The sequence below is a fragment of the Musca domestica genome, unplaced genomic scaffold (genome assembly GCF_030504385.1).
Source record: "Musca domestica strain aabys unplaced genomic scaffold, Musca_domestica.polishedcontigs.V.1.1 33, whole genome shotgun sequence".
Lineage (NCBI taxonomy): Eukaryota > Metazoa > Arthropoda > Insecta > Diptera > Muscidae > Musca > Musca domestica.
This window is the reverse complement of record NW_026712312.1, coordinates 8,002,604-8,018,651: the sequence shown is the minus strand read 5'-3', so window position 1 is coordinate 8,018,651 and position 16,048 is coordinate 8,002,604. Positions and strand designations below refer to the sequence as shown.

The window sequence follows — 16,048 nt, the reverse complement described above, 5'->3', positions numbered from 1 at the left end:
GAACATATATGGACACAAATATTGGCATGTGTTCATCATCGACATAAGCAATTAAGGATAATTAGGGAGTCAAGGTTAAGCAGTATTAGGGGAAGAAAAATTTAGTTTTTGTTTTGTATTTACATTGTGATGTGGGCAAAAGAAAAACAAATAATTAGAACTTCGTATAATACATCTAGGTCATTCCTTAAGAATTGAATTTCGAAGTTTTATTAAGTTTATTTTTATTTTCTCCAGACAACTTTTTTTGGTGTTTTTTAATCTATACAGGAGTAGGAGAATATATTTTTTAAGTCATTTCCGCTCACATGGACAATTGGAACCCTTCATAATAAGCCTCAATAAACCTGAGTTTCTTGATGTGCGCAAACATATTTATGTCGTCGGTACTCCTTTTTATGGCGATATTAAGGTGATAAGCGAAATGTGGGATGAAAATTATAAAATTCCTATTCCAAAACTATAACGTATTTTTTCGCAATCTGTCGGAACTATCCTAGTCGTACGCCCTTTTCATTCTTTTCGAATTCAAATTGTCCTTCTAGCTATAATTAATTCTCTCTCATAGTAGAATTAATAAATTGTCTTTTGAAATAAAAGTCTGTGGCATATCTGGCATGTCCTCGCCATACATATCTGGTAAAGAGAAGTATCGATTTATCGTCAGATGTATGTACTCCCGCTTATGACCATATTTTGTACAACTCTAAAATTGGTCAAAACACCATTAAATTAATTCTAAAATTCCAGATTTCAAACGATTTTTATTTTTCGAAATTCATAATTTTTACAACCTCCAGCTTTCTATGGAGGGTATACTAAATTTGTCATTCCATTACTAACTCCTTGAAATACTCATGTAAGGCCCTACAAAGTATATATATTCTGAATTTGCGTAAAATTCTAAGTCGATTTAGCTATGACTGTTTGTCTATCTGTTGCAAAATAAAGTTCGTAAATGGGTAATTTTGGTCCACGTTTTAGTATTGCCAACACATAGGGATACCTACTAATATTCGATATTTTGATAATTATAAATAGATTATACACCGAAATCGTTTCAAAATTCGAATTTCAAGTTCGAAAGTGATACTACAGCATATGATAAAAAATTGTGTATGCAGGTCCAGGTCTTCGTATAGTCCTCAAACTAGGATACGTCATGATATTTGGTATTTTGATGATTTTAGTGACATTTTGAAGTTCATAATGGGTACTTCATCTTATGACGAAAAATTGAGTATGCCGAATATGCTGAGGTCTTCGTATTGCTCCCATATAACGATACCTCCCAATATTCCGTATTTTGACGATTTTAGATACATTATTTACCGGAATTGTTTTTAAATTTCGTATTTGAAGATCTTAATGGGTACTACAGCCCATAACAAAAAAATGACATATGCAGGCAAACTTCTTCGTATAGCCCCCCACATAACGATGCCTCTCACTATTCGGTATTTTAATGATTCTAGAGACATTATACACCGGAATTGTCTAAAATTTTGTATTTGAAGATCTTAATAGGTGCTACAACCTGAGAAGCTTGATAACAAATTACATATGCAGGTCCATGTCTCCGTATAACAGTTTTCATTTAAGGGGTCTTCTATGGATAGGAAACCTTCAACATGTTTTCTATAGATATGAGACCTTCCACAGGTATTCTATGGATTTATGATCTTCCACAAGGCTTCTATGGATAGAAAAACTTGAAAATAATAATAAAATATAAATGAATTAAAAAAAAAACTTGAAAGAAAATAAGTTATCATATGAAAGTATAAAGGATATCTGATTTAATTGAAATTTCGAATATCTTTATATTGTAATCTGAATTAGCTTAAATAAGAAAGAACGAAATTGATTCACTCCTTTTGCTGGTTAACAGACTTAGGTCTGTAGGAAAAATAGTAGGACTCACGGTTTCTCATATCAATATTTTGACCCCTTTGTGGGGGAGGTACCAGAAGCAGTGGCCGATTTATTCCATCTTCACACCAAGTCTTGTCTTATTAGAAATAATGGGATGTGTGAAGATGAATATAATCGACAGCTTATTTAGCAAATTATTTAAAATGTTGAGCCGTTGTGGGGGAGGCAGTGTTTGACATATTTCATCTTCAAACCTGATTATGTGTGGATAGAAATATTGTGATGTGTGAAATTTGAAGGGAATTGGACGCTTATTTCGCGTTTATAGTCGTTTTGGTTATTCAAAATTTTGACTCTTTGTGGGGGAAGTACTAGAAGGAGTGGATCGATATGTTCCATCTTTGCACCTACTTATGTACTAGTAAAAATATTGGGTTGTGTGCAATTTGAAGAGAATCGGGTACTTATTTCGTATTATATAAGAGATTTAATTATTCAAAATTCTGACCCTTTGTGTGGAAGGTACACGATGGTGTGGGTCGATATTGTCCATTTTCATGATCTGTGGATGATCCGTTCTTATTGTATACGGAAAATTATTTTCTGTGAAAATGTCGACCTTATTGGGAGAGGTACTAGATCGGTACCTCTAACAATTTAAAAAAAAAAAATTACGATGCACTAAGTTTGAATCAAATCGGATGCTCCCTTCAAGAGTTATCGTGCGCACCAGTCAGACGTCCGTCTGTCTGGATACCCCTAGATCGACTCCAAATGTCCGGAAACGGATTTGGTTCAAAGAGTCCTGGGATTTAAAATCGTTATTTCTATGAGGCACGTTTTGGCCGTATCAAATGATATATACCCTCTCTAGCCATATGGCTGAGGGTATAATAATCATATATCTCATATAATATGGACGAAGTAGTAGTAGTTATATTAGACATGTGTTAAGTGCTAAGACGATTTAGCCCTGTCCGTCCGTCCGTCTGTCCGTCCGTCTGTTGTAATCACGCTACAGTCTAAACGAATTAAGATAGGAAGCTAAAATTTTGCACAGATCTCTCTTTTGTCTGCAGGCAGGTCAAGTTCGAAGATGGGCTATATCGGTCCACGATATCGTATAGCCTCCATATAACGATACCCCCCCGATATTCGGTATTTTGATGATGTTAGCCACATTTTTTAATAGAACACAAGTAGTTCCTTGTGAATACTTTACCCCCTGAGAGATAATTATCTATATAGGTCCACGATATCGTATACCCCCATATAACGGTACCCCCCGATATTCGGTATTTTAATGACTTTACCCACATTTTTCCAATGGAATTATCAGAATTATCCAACCAAGGAGTTCCTTGTGAGTACTTTACACCCAGACATAGATTTGTCTTTATGGGTCCACAATATCGTATATCCCTCCATATATCGACACCTTCCTATATTAGATATTTTAAAGATTTTATAAGAATTTTTAATGGATGTTATTTTCTTGAACATTTTCTAATTTGTTCTAAATGGTGGAGGGTATTTTGCTTTTTTACTTGTTTTAAATTATGATCGAAACGTCCAAAATAGCGAAAATCATGAAGTACAGTGAAACGATATGTATAATTTTCAATATCAATGTTAATTCATCTTTGGGTACTGACAGTATCTGAGCAAAATTACAAAAGGATAGAATGCTTCCCTGAATTAATGCCAATTTTGAGGATGCCACTCCAACTTTTCTTAAAATCTGTGCCAAAATAGTATTTGCCTTTTAATAACCTCTGCTAAATATTGTCATTCCGTTTGTAATTTTTCCTATAAGGGTGCAGTTTCTAGAATAAATAAGTTAAGGTTAATCCAAAAATCTACCGCAATTTAATATGTAACCACAACTGACAACACCGACTACATTTTATTTATTTCTCTCAAATTTATTTAACTAGGAATGACCTATATTTTTCACAAATATTTTACATATATGGATTTATGTAACTTTACACAATTATTTTCGATTTTAGAACTCATAATGATAATGAACGTACACATGTCTATGTAGAGATATGAGAAAGAGTTTCCATTACAAATCAAGCTAATTTCAAATTTAATACTTTTTTTTGGCAAATGAGAAATCTCCGTTTCTGTTCCATCTACACACCGGGATTCCTTTGCTTCTCCTGGTGGCGATAGTGTAGTAGGGTGCACAATTTCAAAAATTTGATATCCTTCTTAGCCTCGACTGTTGTTGATTTGACTGATGCTGCGTGTTGTTGTTGTTGTTGTTGGTGGTTGATGTGGTGATGATGATTGTCCTGCATTGGCATGACTGCTTTCTTCACTGGCATCGTTAATTGTTGCTGTAACGGGGGTTTGAGGTTCTCGAATTTCATTGCACGTGTTCCGGACTGGGATAATGTGGGGCTGGAGGTGTGGGTGAAGGAGTATTGGCATTGTACTGGGTGACTGTTGCACACTGATGGTAGGTCCTGTTGGCGGCATTGTTGCTGATGTTGCTCCTGTTGATGTACCAGGGTTGCCATGTGTAGCCGCTGCTGCTGTATGCCTGATTTCCGAATGCTGCTGAGAGTGGGGATGCGGCTGGTGATGTCGGCTGACTGGTCGGGTCTTTAAAATACTTAAATCATTAACATTTTCTAAAAAACTTTTATGAGCTGACAATTGTTTCACACTTTCAACATCCTTTTTGAGTTCCTCCATGTCCCGCTTCAGTTTGGCACGTCTATTTTGGAACCATGTAATGACCTGCAATGGCAGCATTGAAGAGCAACGAATACATCCACACGAACCGAAAAAGAAAAACAGAGAAAAACATTGTTACATTAGCGATTGTTTGCATTTCGGGAAGTTTGTCAATCAACTTTTTGGACTAACCTGAGCATTTGAGAGACCCAAACCTGCAGCAATTTCATCACGATCAGCTGGAGATAAATATTTTTGATAGAGAAATCGCTTTTCCAATTCAAATATTTGATGATTTGTAAAGGCTGTGCGACTTTTGCGTTTCTTCTTGGGATTGGGGCGTGTAGCAAAAATACTCAGCGTAGCAGGATCTGAAATGCAAGGAAAATAAATTGGAAAGAATTAGAGAGAAATATAAAAGTATCGGATGTATTTTTGGAATAAAACAATTTTTTTTCCAAAAAAGATATTTGAGTAGCCAGGAAATATGTCTATAGCTTATAAATTATACAAAAGGGGTAAAGAAGAGATTCGTTTTTTACTCACGACATTATTTATAAAAAGAGACCGATTTTATTTTATTTCTCTGCTTAAGGAAATATGAAGAAAGCGCTAATATGACCTTATCATTATTTTATTTTGTAAAAACGAAAAAAAAAATTACAAAAAATTTTTACTTCAATTTACAAAGACTTGTTTGTGAAATGATTGACTTGTACGACGAAATCGTGTCAGCCTGTCATAAATGTGTTGTAATTAATTAAGGTTGAGGTGTGATTTTTTAGCTTGAATTTCTTGTTTCCATTCTTCGTCTTCATCGTCTTTAGATTTTGATGCTTACGCTTGTCTTGTTTTGATCAGCCCACAGATCACCGCAATTAAATCGTGCCAAAGAGGCTGGCAAACAGTTCGTGTTTTTTTCTTCTATTTTTCCAGATTAATTAAATATTCATCGTTTTATTGATGGATTTAATACTGATTGACGTAAACAAATTGCTGATGAGGGCACTGTTTCGTTAGCATTTTGTTGAGCCAGATGTTGTTCGTTAAGTTATCGTGATTTGATTTCACAAGAAATTAAATCGATATCAAATCATGTGATGTAAATTATTGAAAGATGTTAAAAAAATATTGGCAGAAAAATAGGAAATGAGTAGTTAAATGATGTAGATCCATTTCGGCTTACAAATGTCTTGTTAAAGTTTAAGAAAAATATATCATGGTCAATAGATTCTTCTGAAAATTCTTCATCATCAATGGCAAAATGTATACTGGCCCATACTTTGTTATTCATGGTCAAGATCCTCGAAATATTTAAGATCAGGAGGCATCTTAATATGCACGCTATTTCGGAACATTGACCTACATTGAACATTTTATGTGAGAACATTTTTTACCTTCTTAGAAACCAAGATGACAAATAAGGGTCAAATGAAGAAGTAAAAAAACAAGTTGAAAAGTATCAGTCAGCTCACAGATGTGCACCTTCAGCCAATCTTCGATTATTTAAATATATATTTACTTCTGTTATGATTATTCAAATTGTTGACCCTGTATGGAGTAGGTTCCGAAGGAATGGGCCAATATTGTCCATTTCGTATGGGCCCTAAATAAATACAGGATGCGATAAAAAACTGGAACAAAGCCATAACTTTTACATTTTTTTTATTAAATGAAAGTAAAAAATGTCGGAAATAGCATAAAATCCTACAATAAGTTTAGATTTGTTCGAATTGGTCACCTTTGGACGAATTATGGCTTTCAAACGGCCAATGAAACCGTCACACGCTGCCCGAATGTTGCTCTGCGGTATTTTGGCCCATTCCCGGCGAAGCGCTTGCTTGAGGTGATCGATACTTTGGTATTTTGTAATGCCAACCTTCCTTTCCAAAATACTTCTGACACAATAGTCAAACGGATTGGTAACCGGAGATTTTGTTGGCCATTGTGCGCTGGAAATGAAGCGAGGAACCTAATTTTTTACCATTCCTGGGTGGCGCGTGCTGAGTGCGATAGTGCTGAGTGCTGTTGGAATTTCCAAGGTGTGCGGACAAAATGTTTGGGTATTTAATACACCCTCTTTAATATACCCTCCAAAATATTTTCGCGATAATATTCAGCATTTATTCTGATGTCACGGTCGACTAATACGAGCGGAGAGCGACCATCGGCTGTTATGGCGGCCCATACCATCACCATGGTGGCCAACCGGAGGTGCACATTTTCAACTGACCTCTTTGGCAAGTAAATACGATCATTTTCTTTGTTTACCCAAATTCGACAGTTCACCACTTTCGGCTAAGCGAAGCAACTTTTTAGCTCCTTTGAGTCTAGTTTTTCACTTTTTGTAATTTCAGTGGGTTTACCCCGAGCTCATTTTTCAATATTTGCCGAATGGAATATTGTCATATGTTCAGCTCACGAGCCATTTTTCGGCCACTGCGACGCGGGTTTCGATCAAGTCGCTTCTTTACTTTTTGAACCATTTCTGCTGATGTTGCTGTTTTCTTCCGTCCACTTCCTTGACGTCGGGCTACTCTACCAGTATCACGGTAACGAGCGATGGTAAGAGACACAAAAGATTTATTCACATTTAAATGCTGGAGTGCTCTAACGATAGCGACTTGTGGTTTTCCAACCGAATATAAAGAAATCACACTATCCCGCTTGAATCCCATCACGAATAACTTTTTTCTGGAAAATTCTCACCAAAATCCTTTTGTATGCTTGTAAACAATATAATGGCTGTCACTGGAATAATTTTAGCATCTGTCGGACGAGTGGCTTAGAAATGACAGCAGTCGGACGTAGGTTGCAGTTTTTTCATCTCACCATGTATATCCAATTTTATGCGAAATCATAAATTCCGATAAATTCCATATTCACATCAGGTTTCTGGTTGAGAGAAATATTTAGATATTGCAAGTTGTACAGAACCGCTACCATGTTTCGCAAGTTACGATACGATATATGTATCGAAAATTGAGACCCTTTGTGGGTGAGGTACTGGCAGGTGTTGGCAGGTATATATTATTTTCACAACAATTCTTGCGTTAGCTAAAATGTTTGGATGTGTGATAGTTGAAGAGAGTTGGATGCTTATTTCGCTTTCTTTGAGCTATGTGGGGGAGGTAGCAGAAGAAAGGGTCCGATCTCTACCATCTTTATAACAGATCTTGTATTAATGAAAATATTGAGATGTACCAAGTGTGAATGGAATCAGATGGTAATTTCGTGTTTTGTGATCTTCATGGATATTCAAAATGTTGAACCTTTGTGGGTGAGGTATCAGAAGGAGTGGACCGATATATCCCATCTTCACAACAGATCTTGTGTTAGTAGAAATAATGGGCTGTGTGAAATACGAAGAAAACCGGATGCTTATTTCGGATTTTTTTAAACTTTGGCCTTTGTGCGGGATGTACCAGAAGGAATGGTCCAATCTCTACCATCTTTATAACAGATGCAAGTATAAATGGAATCGGATGTTAATTTCGTGTTTTATGAGCATCATGGGGTTGCGGGGTACACAAATGTCTTCCTTCCGAAATTGTCGTCGTGTTTACTTGTTAATATTTTAGCCAAAAGTTCAACACAATCAAATCGAATCTAACGCCATATTTCTTATGATTTCTTTGCATGCACAAATTAGTATTTCCCTTTTAGAAACTCACTCTGAATAGGTCAAATTAAAAGTCATTGTCCCAATCCATTCTAGCTCGGGAAAACCAAGAAATCAATTTTACTTTCCATTCACACGAATGTGTTATGTTTCCCAAGAAATGGACACTAGCGGTAGCAGAAATCATTTGAAAGGCAATTAGAGGCATTGATTACACCTAAAACACACTCACACACGCATTCGCACACACACATACTCCTATGCAATCACATAGAGACGCTGTTCGTCCGTCCGTTCATTGGCTCACATGTCAGTTCTCAATTTTATTGTGGGGGTTAAATAAGCGTTTAACTCGCTAGAAACAATTTATAGATTAGTTTGGCTATTCGTTTGATGAAATTAAGTCAAAATCTAATCGAGAAATTAAATAGAAACACACACACACATACACATACACGAGCCACAACGAGTTGCGGGCATGAAGCACCAAATGTCGGAATGCCAAACAATTTTTATGGCTTTTCATTATAATCCATATCGGTTGATCTTTGCCGATTACCAGAGAGCATTGGAGAGCAAATAAAAAGTGGAATCTATCAGTGAGGTGTGTTCGTTTTGGGGGAGATTTTGTTGAAATATTTGTTTTTGGCATGTTTAGAGGTGATTTTATTAGCTTCGGAATTTTTTGTTTCTGAGTAAAGTAAGCTCATCCCGAATTAATAACTGGAAATAAAAATTTAATTTGAAACAATTCACAAAGAATATCAAATACGAAAAGAGGGGAACAGACAACAACCATCATAGAACTGAACGGAAATGGTTTAATTATCCAATTGACGCTTGGCGATTAGCTAAATAGATTTCATTCATTTCCAGAACAAAAGTGGATTAAATTAGCAGGTATTGTGAGATGATGGTGTGATTGAGATCAACAACAATTGAATGGTGTTACAGGTGAGTGGCGATCAAAACTGCTTCTTGGGTATCTAGAAACCCGTATCAAATATATCGCATTCAGATATGGCATTACTAGAATATTGAAATTTTTAACATAAGTAAGCTCAGAAAGTTGAATCCGGATTCTAGACCTCTTTCGTGGTCAAAATTCTCTATCTTTGGAATGGTTTTGAGATAATATTATAAATATCTGTGCGATTGATTTAATTTAACTTCTGCCATTTCCATTAACGTCAACATTTTAATTTTTGGATTTTCATATTCATTTCTGGCCTAAATGAGATCTCAAAACATTTAACTAATTGCCTTTACTGAAAGACTAACACATCACCCAGGTCATATCATCAAATCTGAATCAAGATAACACACATTCATGTCCACCCGGTTAAGAGCACAAAGGTGAAGAGACCGACACACCTTTTGCGGCAAAAAAGGGGCTAAGTCATGCCTTAAGTTAATACATTAAACCAAAAAAGAGAGGAGAACAAACTCTAGGTCTTAATTAGTAATGGCCTCTCCAGATACTCAAAGGACGTTAGGGGAAACAAATAAAATTGTTGTTGTGGTCAAAATGACATAATGGATTTTTTTTTTGGACAACAAATAAAAGTATTCCGGCACTTAAGTGCGAAAAAAAAAACATAAAAGACAATGGAGAGAATTTTCGCTCAACAAGATTCTCATTAACCATAAACTAGGTGTACTCTAGAGTCTAGAGAAATGGAATTCCAGCAGAAAAGTGTGGCACAAGTTTTGTCATTGTTGTGCTAAAAAATATACGTTCTTGTCCTTAGATAGGGCACGCGGGTGTTTCCCAGCAGTGGCCCCTGATTATGATTAGCCATGCTGATGATGATGACATTATTTTCATTTCCATTTGCTTGGTTTTCCAAAAGCGCATAAAGTGTGACACATACAACAAAGATCTATTGTTCCTCCAACCAACCAACCATCCATCCTAGTTCATGTCGACCACCATTGTTTGCCATAGACATTGCGTGCCGCTATTGTCCTGCTCTGCTAGTGTGAAGAATTTGTTAAGCAGATGACATTTAAATTATGACCATTAGTTATGGCCGGCCGGCCGACCAACCGACTCATCCATGCAGGGGCATTGGCAGGGAGTAATGCCCGTTCGTAAAGTGTCATTATCTGAGAATAATGGGTAATTAAATACAACAGAAGTCCGAATAACATAAAAGTTTCCACAAAAAATGAAGACAAATAAAAATGTTTTACTGTCACTCGCGTGGCTACAATTTAATGAGGAGAGAAATGTTACCTACAGTTATGAGCAAAATTTTCAGTTGGAGTGATGAAAAAGACCACATTTTAATATGCTCTCTTGAACGTTTTCATAGAGAACGGGAGTCTTGAACTAAAATGAGTTAACATTTTCATTTTCAAACATTTCAAAGGCAGGAGAGACTCAATACATCCACAAATATATATAGAATTCAGGTGCTACTTACCGAAGGAATAAATAGTTCGTACAATAATGAGTAGTTGCGAATTGATTATCACATTTCACGTTCCGGTGTCAGAACAGGTCCACGTTTTACTTAGCATACATATAACGGTACCTTCGGTTTTTCAGTATTTTGACGATTTAAGTCACATTTTCTAATATTCATTGTGAAATTTGGTATTTATACTTCATAATGGGTTCTAAAACCGGTGTCAAAACATTGTCCATTGGGACAACGGTTTCCATACCACGGTTCGGTATTTAGATTAAAATCGTTGTAGTATAAAAGTGTCTATATAGGCTCCCGTTTGAGTATGGCCCTAATCTTATAATGTTTTTTTGAAAACTAACTGCATTCTCCTACCGATATTACTGGAGTTTGTAGTTCAAAGTGGAACACGTTTTGAATCCAGATACTTTTGTATAAAAGTTGTCTCTTTACCTAATGGTGGAGGGTATAAGAAATTCGACACCGTCAAACCTTTTTAGAGCAATCAGTTGGAGGTATAACTTTGAAATTAGGAATACGGTTCGAGGTGAGTCGAAATTTTTCAAAATTTGTACCTAAAGGGCACAGTTTCCAACAGTGGTTTAGGGATGCGCAGCTTCACGGGATTTTTTAACTGCCGGAATTTTCGGAACCTTACATATTGTTATTGTAATGTCGATAAGAGCTCTTGGGTAAGATAATGCAGAATTTTCTTATATACCTGCTCAAAAGCCATAATAGGTATTCAAAGGAGTTTCATAGCTGGTATGATCTACTTCACATAAATTCCCAATATAAACGTTTATTTGTTACGGGAAGCTCCGCTAAATATATATAGTGGTGTAGGGTATTATATAGTTGATCCCACTCGACTTTTCACATTTCTTTACTAGTTATACCGTCAGCCATATAGCTATCGTGGGTATCTATCATTTGATACGGCCAAAACGTGCCTCTTGAAAATAACGCATAGGGTCTGACCCTATGTCTCTTTGGACCAAATCCGTTTCCAGACATTTGTAGTTGATCTAGAGTTATCCATCTGTCTGTCTGTCTGTCTGGCTGTTGCTCACGATAACTCTCCAAGGGAATATCCAATTTGCTCCAAACTTGGTACATTGTAATATTATTGTCAAATTTAGATCGAGTTCGGAGATGGGCAATATCGGTACACTCTTTCTGGTAACTTCCCCTCAAAAGGTCAACATTTTCAAAGACAATATTTTACTACACAAAAAGAGAAAAGATGATCCGAAGGTCAGATGCGAAAATGGGCAATATCGGTCCACTCCCTAAAGTACCTCTCCCAAGAAGGGTCCAAAATTTTGAATAATTATATCTCTCATAATTTTGATGTAAGAGTCGGATTATCTTGACATTTCACGCATTTTTATTAATCCGTGGTATGGTGTGAAGATGGAACATACCGGTCCACTCCTTCTGCACCTCCCCTACAAAGGGACATTTCAATCCATGAAGCGAAATTAATATTCGATTAAATTGAAATTTGCTTCGGTTTTAAAGATGGTAGAGATCGGACCTTCCTCCTGGTACCGCCCCTAGTTCCAAATTTTGAATAACCAAAACGTGCATAAAATGTTAAATAAGCATTCGGTTCTCTTCAAATTTCACACATCCCATTATTTCTACTAACACAAGATTTCCTCCTTCTCGTACCTTCCCATCATCCATGGAGCTCATAAATTAGAAATTAGAATTCCATTCCATTCAAACTTGATACATCTAAATATTTCTATCAAAACAAGATCTGTTATAAAGATGGTATAGATCGCATCATTTCTTTTGGTACCTCCCCCACAAAGGGTCAAAGTTTTGAATAATAAAACACTCAAAGAAAGCGAAATAAGCATCCAACTTTCTTTAAATTTCTTTAAATTTGTGGAAATGATATATATCAGAGAACCCCTTCTGGTACCTCACACACAATATTTTATACTATTATCTGCCATAACTTGCGAAACAGGTTATCGATTCTTTACAACTTGCTATACCTAAATATTTCTCTCAACCATTAACCTGAGATGAGTAGGGAATTTATGGTTTCGTATAAATAATAAAGGTTCGATTTTCTTAGCATGAAAAGAAAATACTTCGGTCGACTATATCTGGTAAATTACGCACATTTTAACATTTTCTAAAAATGATCACATATGTCATATCAAGTGCACGAAGTTACCAATAAAGTCCAAACCTAGCACATCGCAATATTTATATCACATTTATATAGGTCCGATACGAAATGGACAATATTGGTATATGTTTATGAAATCTACTCCACAGAGGGTCAACAATTTGAATATTCATAAAAGAATACAAAATATATTTAAATAATGGAACATTGACTGAAAGTTTACATCTATCGGCAAAACCGGCTGACACCTTTTAACTTGTTTTGGAATCACAAGTTTGATTTCCGCCAAACTTAAGGGAAAATGTTAAAGATAACTGTATTTCTATATATATTGTGTTCAAAATAATAATGTCCACAATGTCATTTTTAGTAAAAAACTGTCTCTTTTTTGACATTTTCGCTATTAAAATGTTGAAGGGGCACAAACTTAGGAGTGTTTAATCGAAAACATTAATTATTCGCATTTATAATTTTGGGCCAAATATTACAACGTCAAATTAGCGTCGTCGTGCGTACGCGAGCAGGTTGATGTAAGACCGGTCGTCATTCTTTGGTGCCCATAAATTACAATGCGATTGTCAATTAGGAAAGGTAAACATACTTCATAATAGTAATATGCCCCAATTTGAAATCATGTTTACATTGTAAGTTCATGTAAAAAGTCAGTCCAAATTGTTCCTTCTCTCCCCAATTATGTATGAATGGAAGTATGTACAACCAATCACTTAATTCCCACTAATTATTATTTACTTTTACATGAACATCTTGCATTTGGGTCATATTCATCCTTTTGGGGTATCTAACCTATCTCTGTCTGATACGTCAACGTTTTGAGCGTTGCTTTTTTTTTTTGTTTTCGGCAAAAATGGCTTTTGGTGTAGCTTTTGGCCTTTTTTGGCATTGCTCGCTTGCTCTGCGCGGTGGCAAAGATGCCTTTTGGACAAGAAATAATAATGGCGTATTAGCTGTTGGTTTATTTGTTTTTGCTGCTGCTCCCTCCCTTTTCCTTTTCCGTACACAATTAATTGAAACTCTTTTTTGTGTGTTTTTTCGGTGTTTGTTTTTGTTGGCTTTACATAAACAGCTGCGTAGTTGTATGGCCGCTGGCCAACCGGCATGTTGGTGTTCGGTCTGATTCAATGAATGTCCTTCTCCCTCTTCTTCCCTTACCTTTTGACAACTTGTTTGGTATTTTATTTCGTTGATGTTGTTGCCTGGATCTGGTTATGGTGCTTGTACAAGTAAAAACAAACATTTATTTGTTGTTGTTGCCATTGCTGTACTCCTCTTCATCTTTATTTGTATAAACAACCACATAATAAAACAATTTCTCTACCTCCCTCCCTCTAGTCGTTGGTGTAGTTTTGAGGGTTTTATTTATTTTTGCTCTTAATTTTCGTTGACGAGCATTAATGTAGTTGGTGTTGTTGCTGTTGATAAATTTCGCCCATATTATTGTAATTGTTGTTTTTTTTTTGTATTAATAAAAACGACAAAAAAGACCGGAATGACCATACCCTGTTGTGTGTGGCCCTTGGCTTTGATACAAACATTCTTGACATTCTGCTGCGTTAGCTCCGAAGGAGTGTTCCTCCGAAAAGGGAAAGTCACAACAAATGCTAAGAGCGCCGGTAAACGATTAGTCTGAGCGGCACAAGTCGTAATGAATGGTTGTAAGACAACATAACTGGAAGGTTTTTAATTGACACATATTTCTGGGGTGTTTGAAATAACAATTAAGCTTTGATGTTGGAGTTTGAAGTAGACATTGGAAAAGTAAATGTTAACTGTTAGGGACAGATGAATTGGGAATTCGTTTAAGAAATTTTTTGGGTACAACTGTGCAAATCGAAAAAACGTAGGGTATAGGAGACATGCGAAATCGTGTTGATATATAAGGCCTGATATAAAAAAAAAATAATAAACCTACCCTCAGAATATGATTGTCTTGAAGAAATGAAAGTTTAATCTGAGTTTCCTATTTTTGGAAATAGAAAAAGAGAAAAAGGATTTGTAGCAAAAAAAGGATTAGCAAATTTTTTATATAAAATATAAATAAAAGTTTACAACATTAGTATATTTCGGTAGGCATTAGCGACTACTTTGATGTTTTCGCTAACTTGCCGACAACTTTCCCTAATTACTGAAATTAGAAGCATTTGAATTGTCGGTAACTCAAAATATGACTTAGAAAAATAACGTGAACCTTTATAAATAATTTGCTGATATAGGGGTTACTAGCTACAGCGAGTTTCGAATTCCAGATTTTAAACGAATCCATTTAAAAATTGTGCTAAATTTCTCAAACTACCAAATATTCGAAGGCACCTTTCTATAAGAGCTAAAGGAAAACATGGACTTATATCTATATTAATAAAAGAGTAAAGTAATTGACTGACTTACGATTCATTAAAGCCCAGACGAAACGGCTGAGGCTAAAATCTTGAAATTTAGCGTGACGGTCACTCTTGGTCCGAAGGTTTCAGATAAGACTGGGTATTTGGAAATTCGTATTAGAACGGTACGAAAAGTACTAAAAAGGTAATAAATAGGATACTCTTAAATTTGGAATAAGAGCACTAATGGAGTGAGTGATGGATGTACCAATTTTTTTTGCGATTTTGGAAATTCGCATTATAAGTGTACGAACAGTTCTAAAATGTACTAAATTTTGGAACGATTTCGATTTATGTGAAACGTTAGATCTAAAAACGTGAAATTTGGAATGGGAAGGCAGATTTAGGAGTAGGGTCGATGTAAGAAGGTAGTTTCGGAAGTGTGTACTTATTAATACGAAAAGTACTATACGGTGGTGCAATTTGAATTTGGAGGAACGGATGAAAGTGGAGTCCTTAAATTTGAAATTGACATTACTGGCGTAGTAGGATTGGGGTATGGAGGTAATTTTCAAAATTTGTACTTATGTGCAGTAACGGTACTAAATTTGGTACAATTTGGATTTGGGTGAATCGATGGAGCCGATTTCGATTTATGTGAAGGGTTAGATCCAAAAACTAGACATTTGGAATGGAAATTAAGGTTGAGGAGTAGGGTCGATATAAGGAGCTAGTTTTGGAAGTGTGTACTTATTAATACGAAGGGTACTTAACGGTACTAAATTTGGTACAATTTGGATTTGGGCGAACCGATAGCGCTGGCATCCTTTAATTTGGAAATGAGATTACTTCGCATTGTAGAAATGTGGTATGATGTGGGTAGTTTTGGAAATTTGTGCTTATGTGTACTAAATGGTACTAAATTTTGTACAATGTCGATTTTGGTGAAACGGTAGAG

The 16,048-nt window shown here is 35.8% G+C and overlaps 1 protein-coding gene across 3 annotated transcripts in view; it reads right to left on the bottom strand.

Annotated features, from left to right (window-relative positions):
• Window positions 1-3,750: 3,750 nt before the first annotated feature.
• LOC101891051 (homeobox protein Nkx-2.3) overlaps window positions 3,751-16,048 on the bottom strand; it is a 97,886-nt gene continuing 85,588 nt past the window's right edge. The window contains exons 2-4 of one of the 3 annotated variants that reach the window (XM_011292972.3): window positions 4,759-4,937; window positions 4,544-4,629; window positions 3,751-4,491 (exon numbers count right to left, since the gene is read on the bottom strand). In XM_011292972.3, the coding sequence (XP_011291274.1) occupies window positions 4,017-4,491; window positions 4,544-4,629; window positions 4,759-4,937 (740 nt within the window). In that variant the 3' untranslated portion in view covers window positions 3,751-4,016. Of the gene's footprint in view, window positions 4,630-4,758; window positions 4,938-16,048 lie in introns of all 3 variants that reach the window. The other 2 variants (XM_011292973.3, XM_059125479.1) reach the window with 2 other exon arrangements.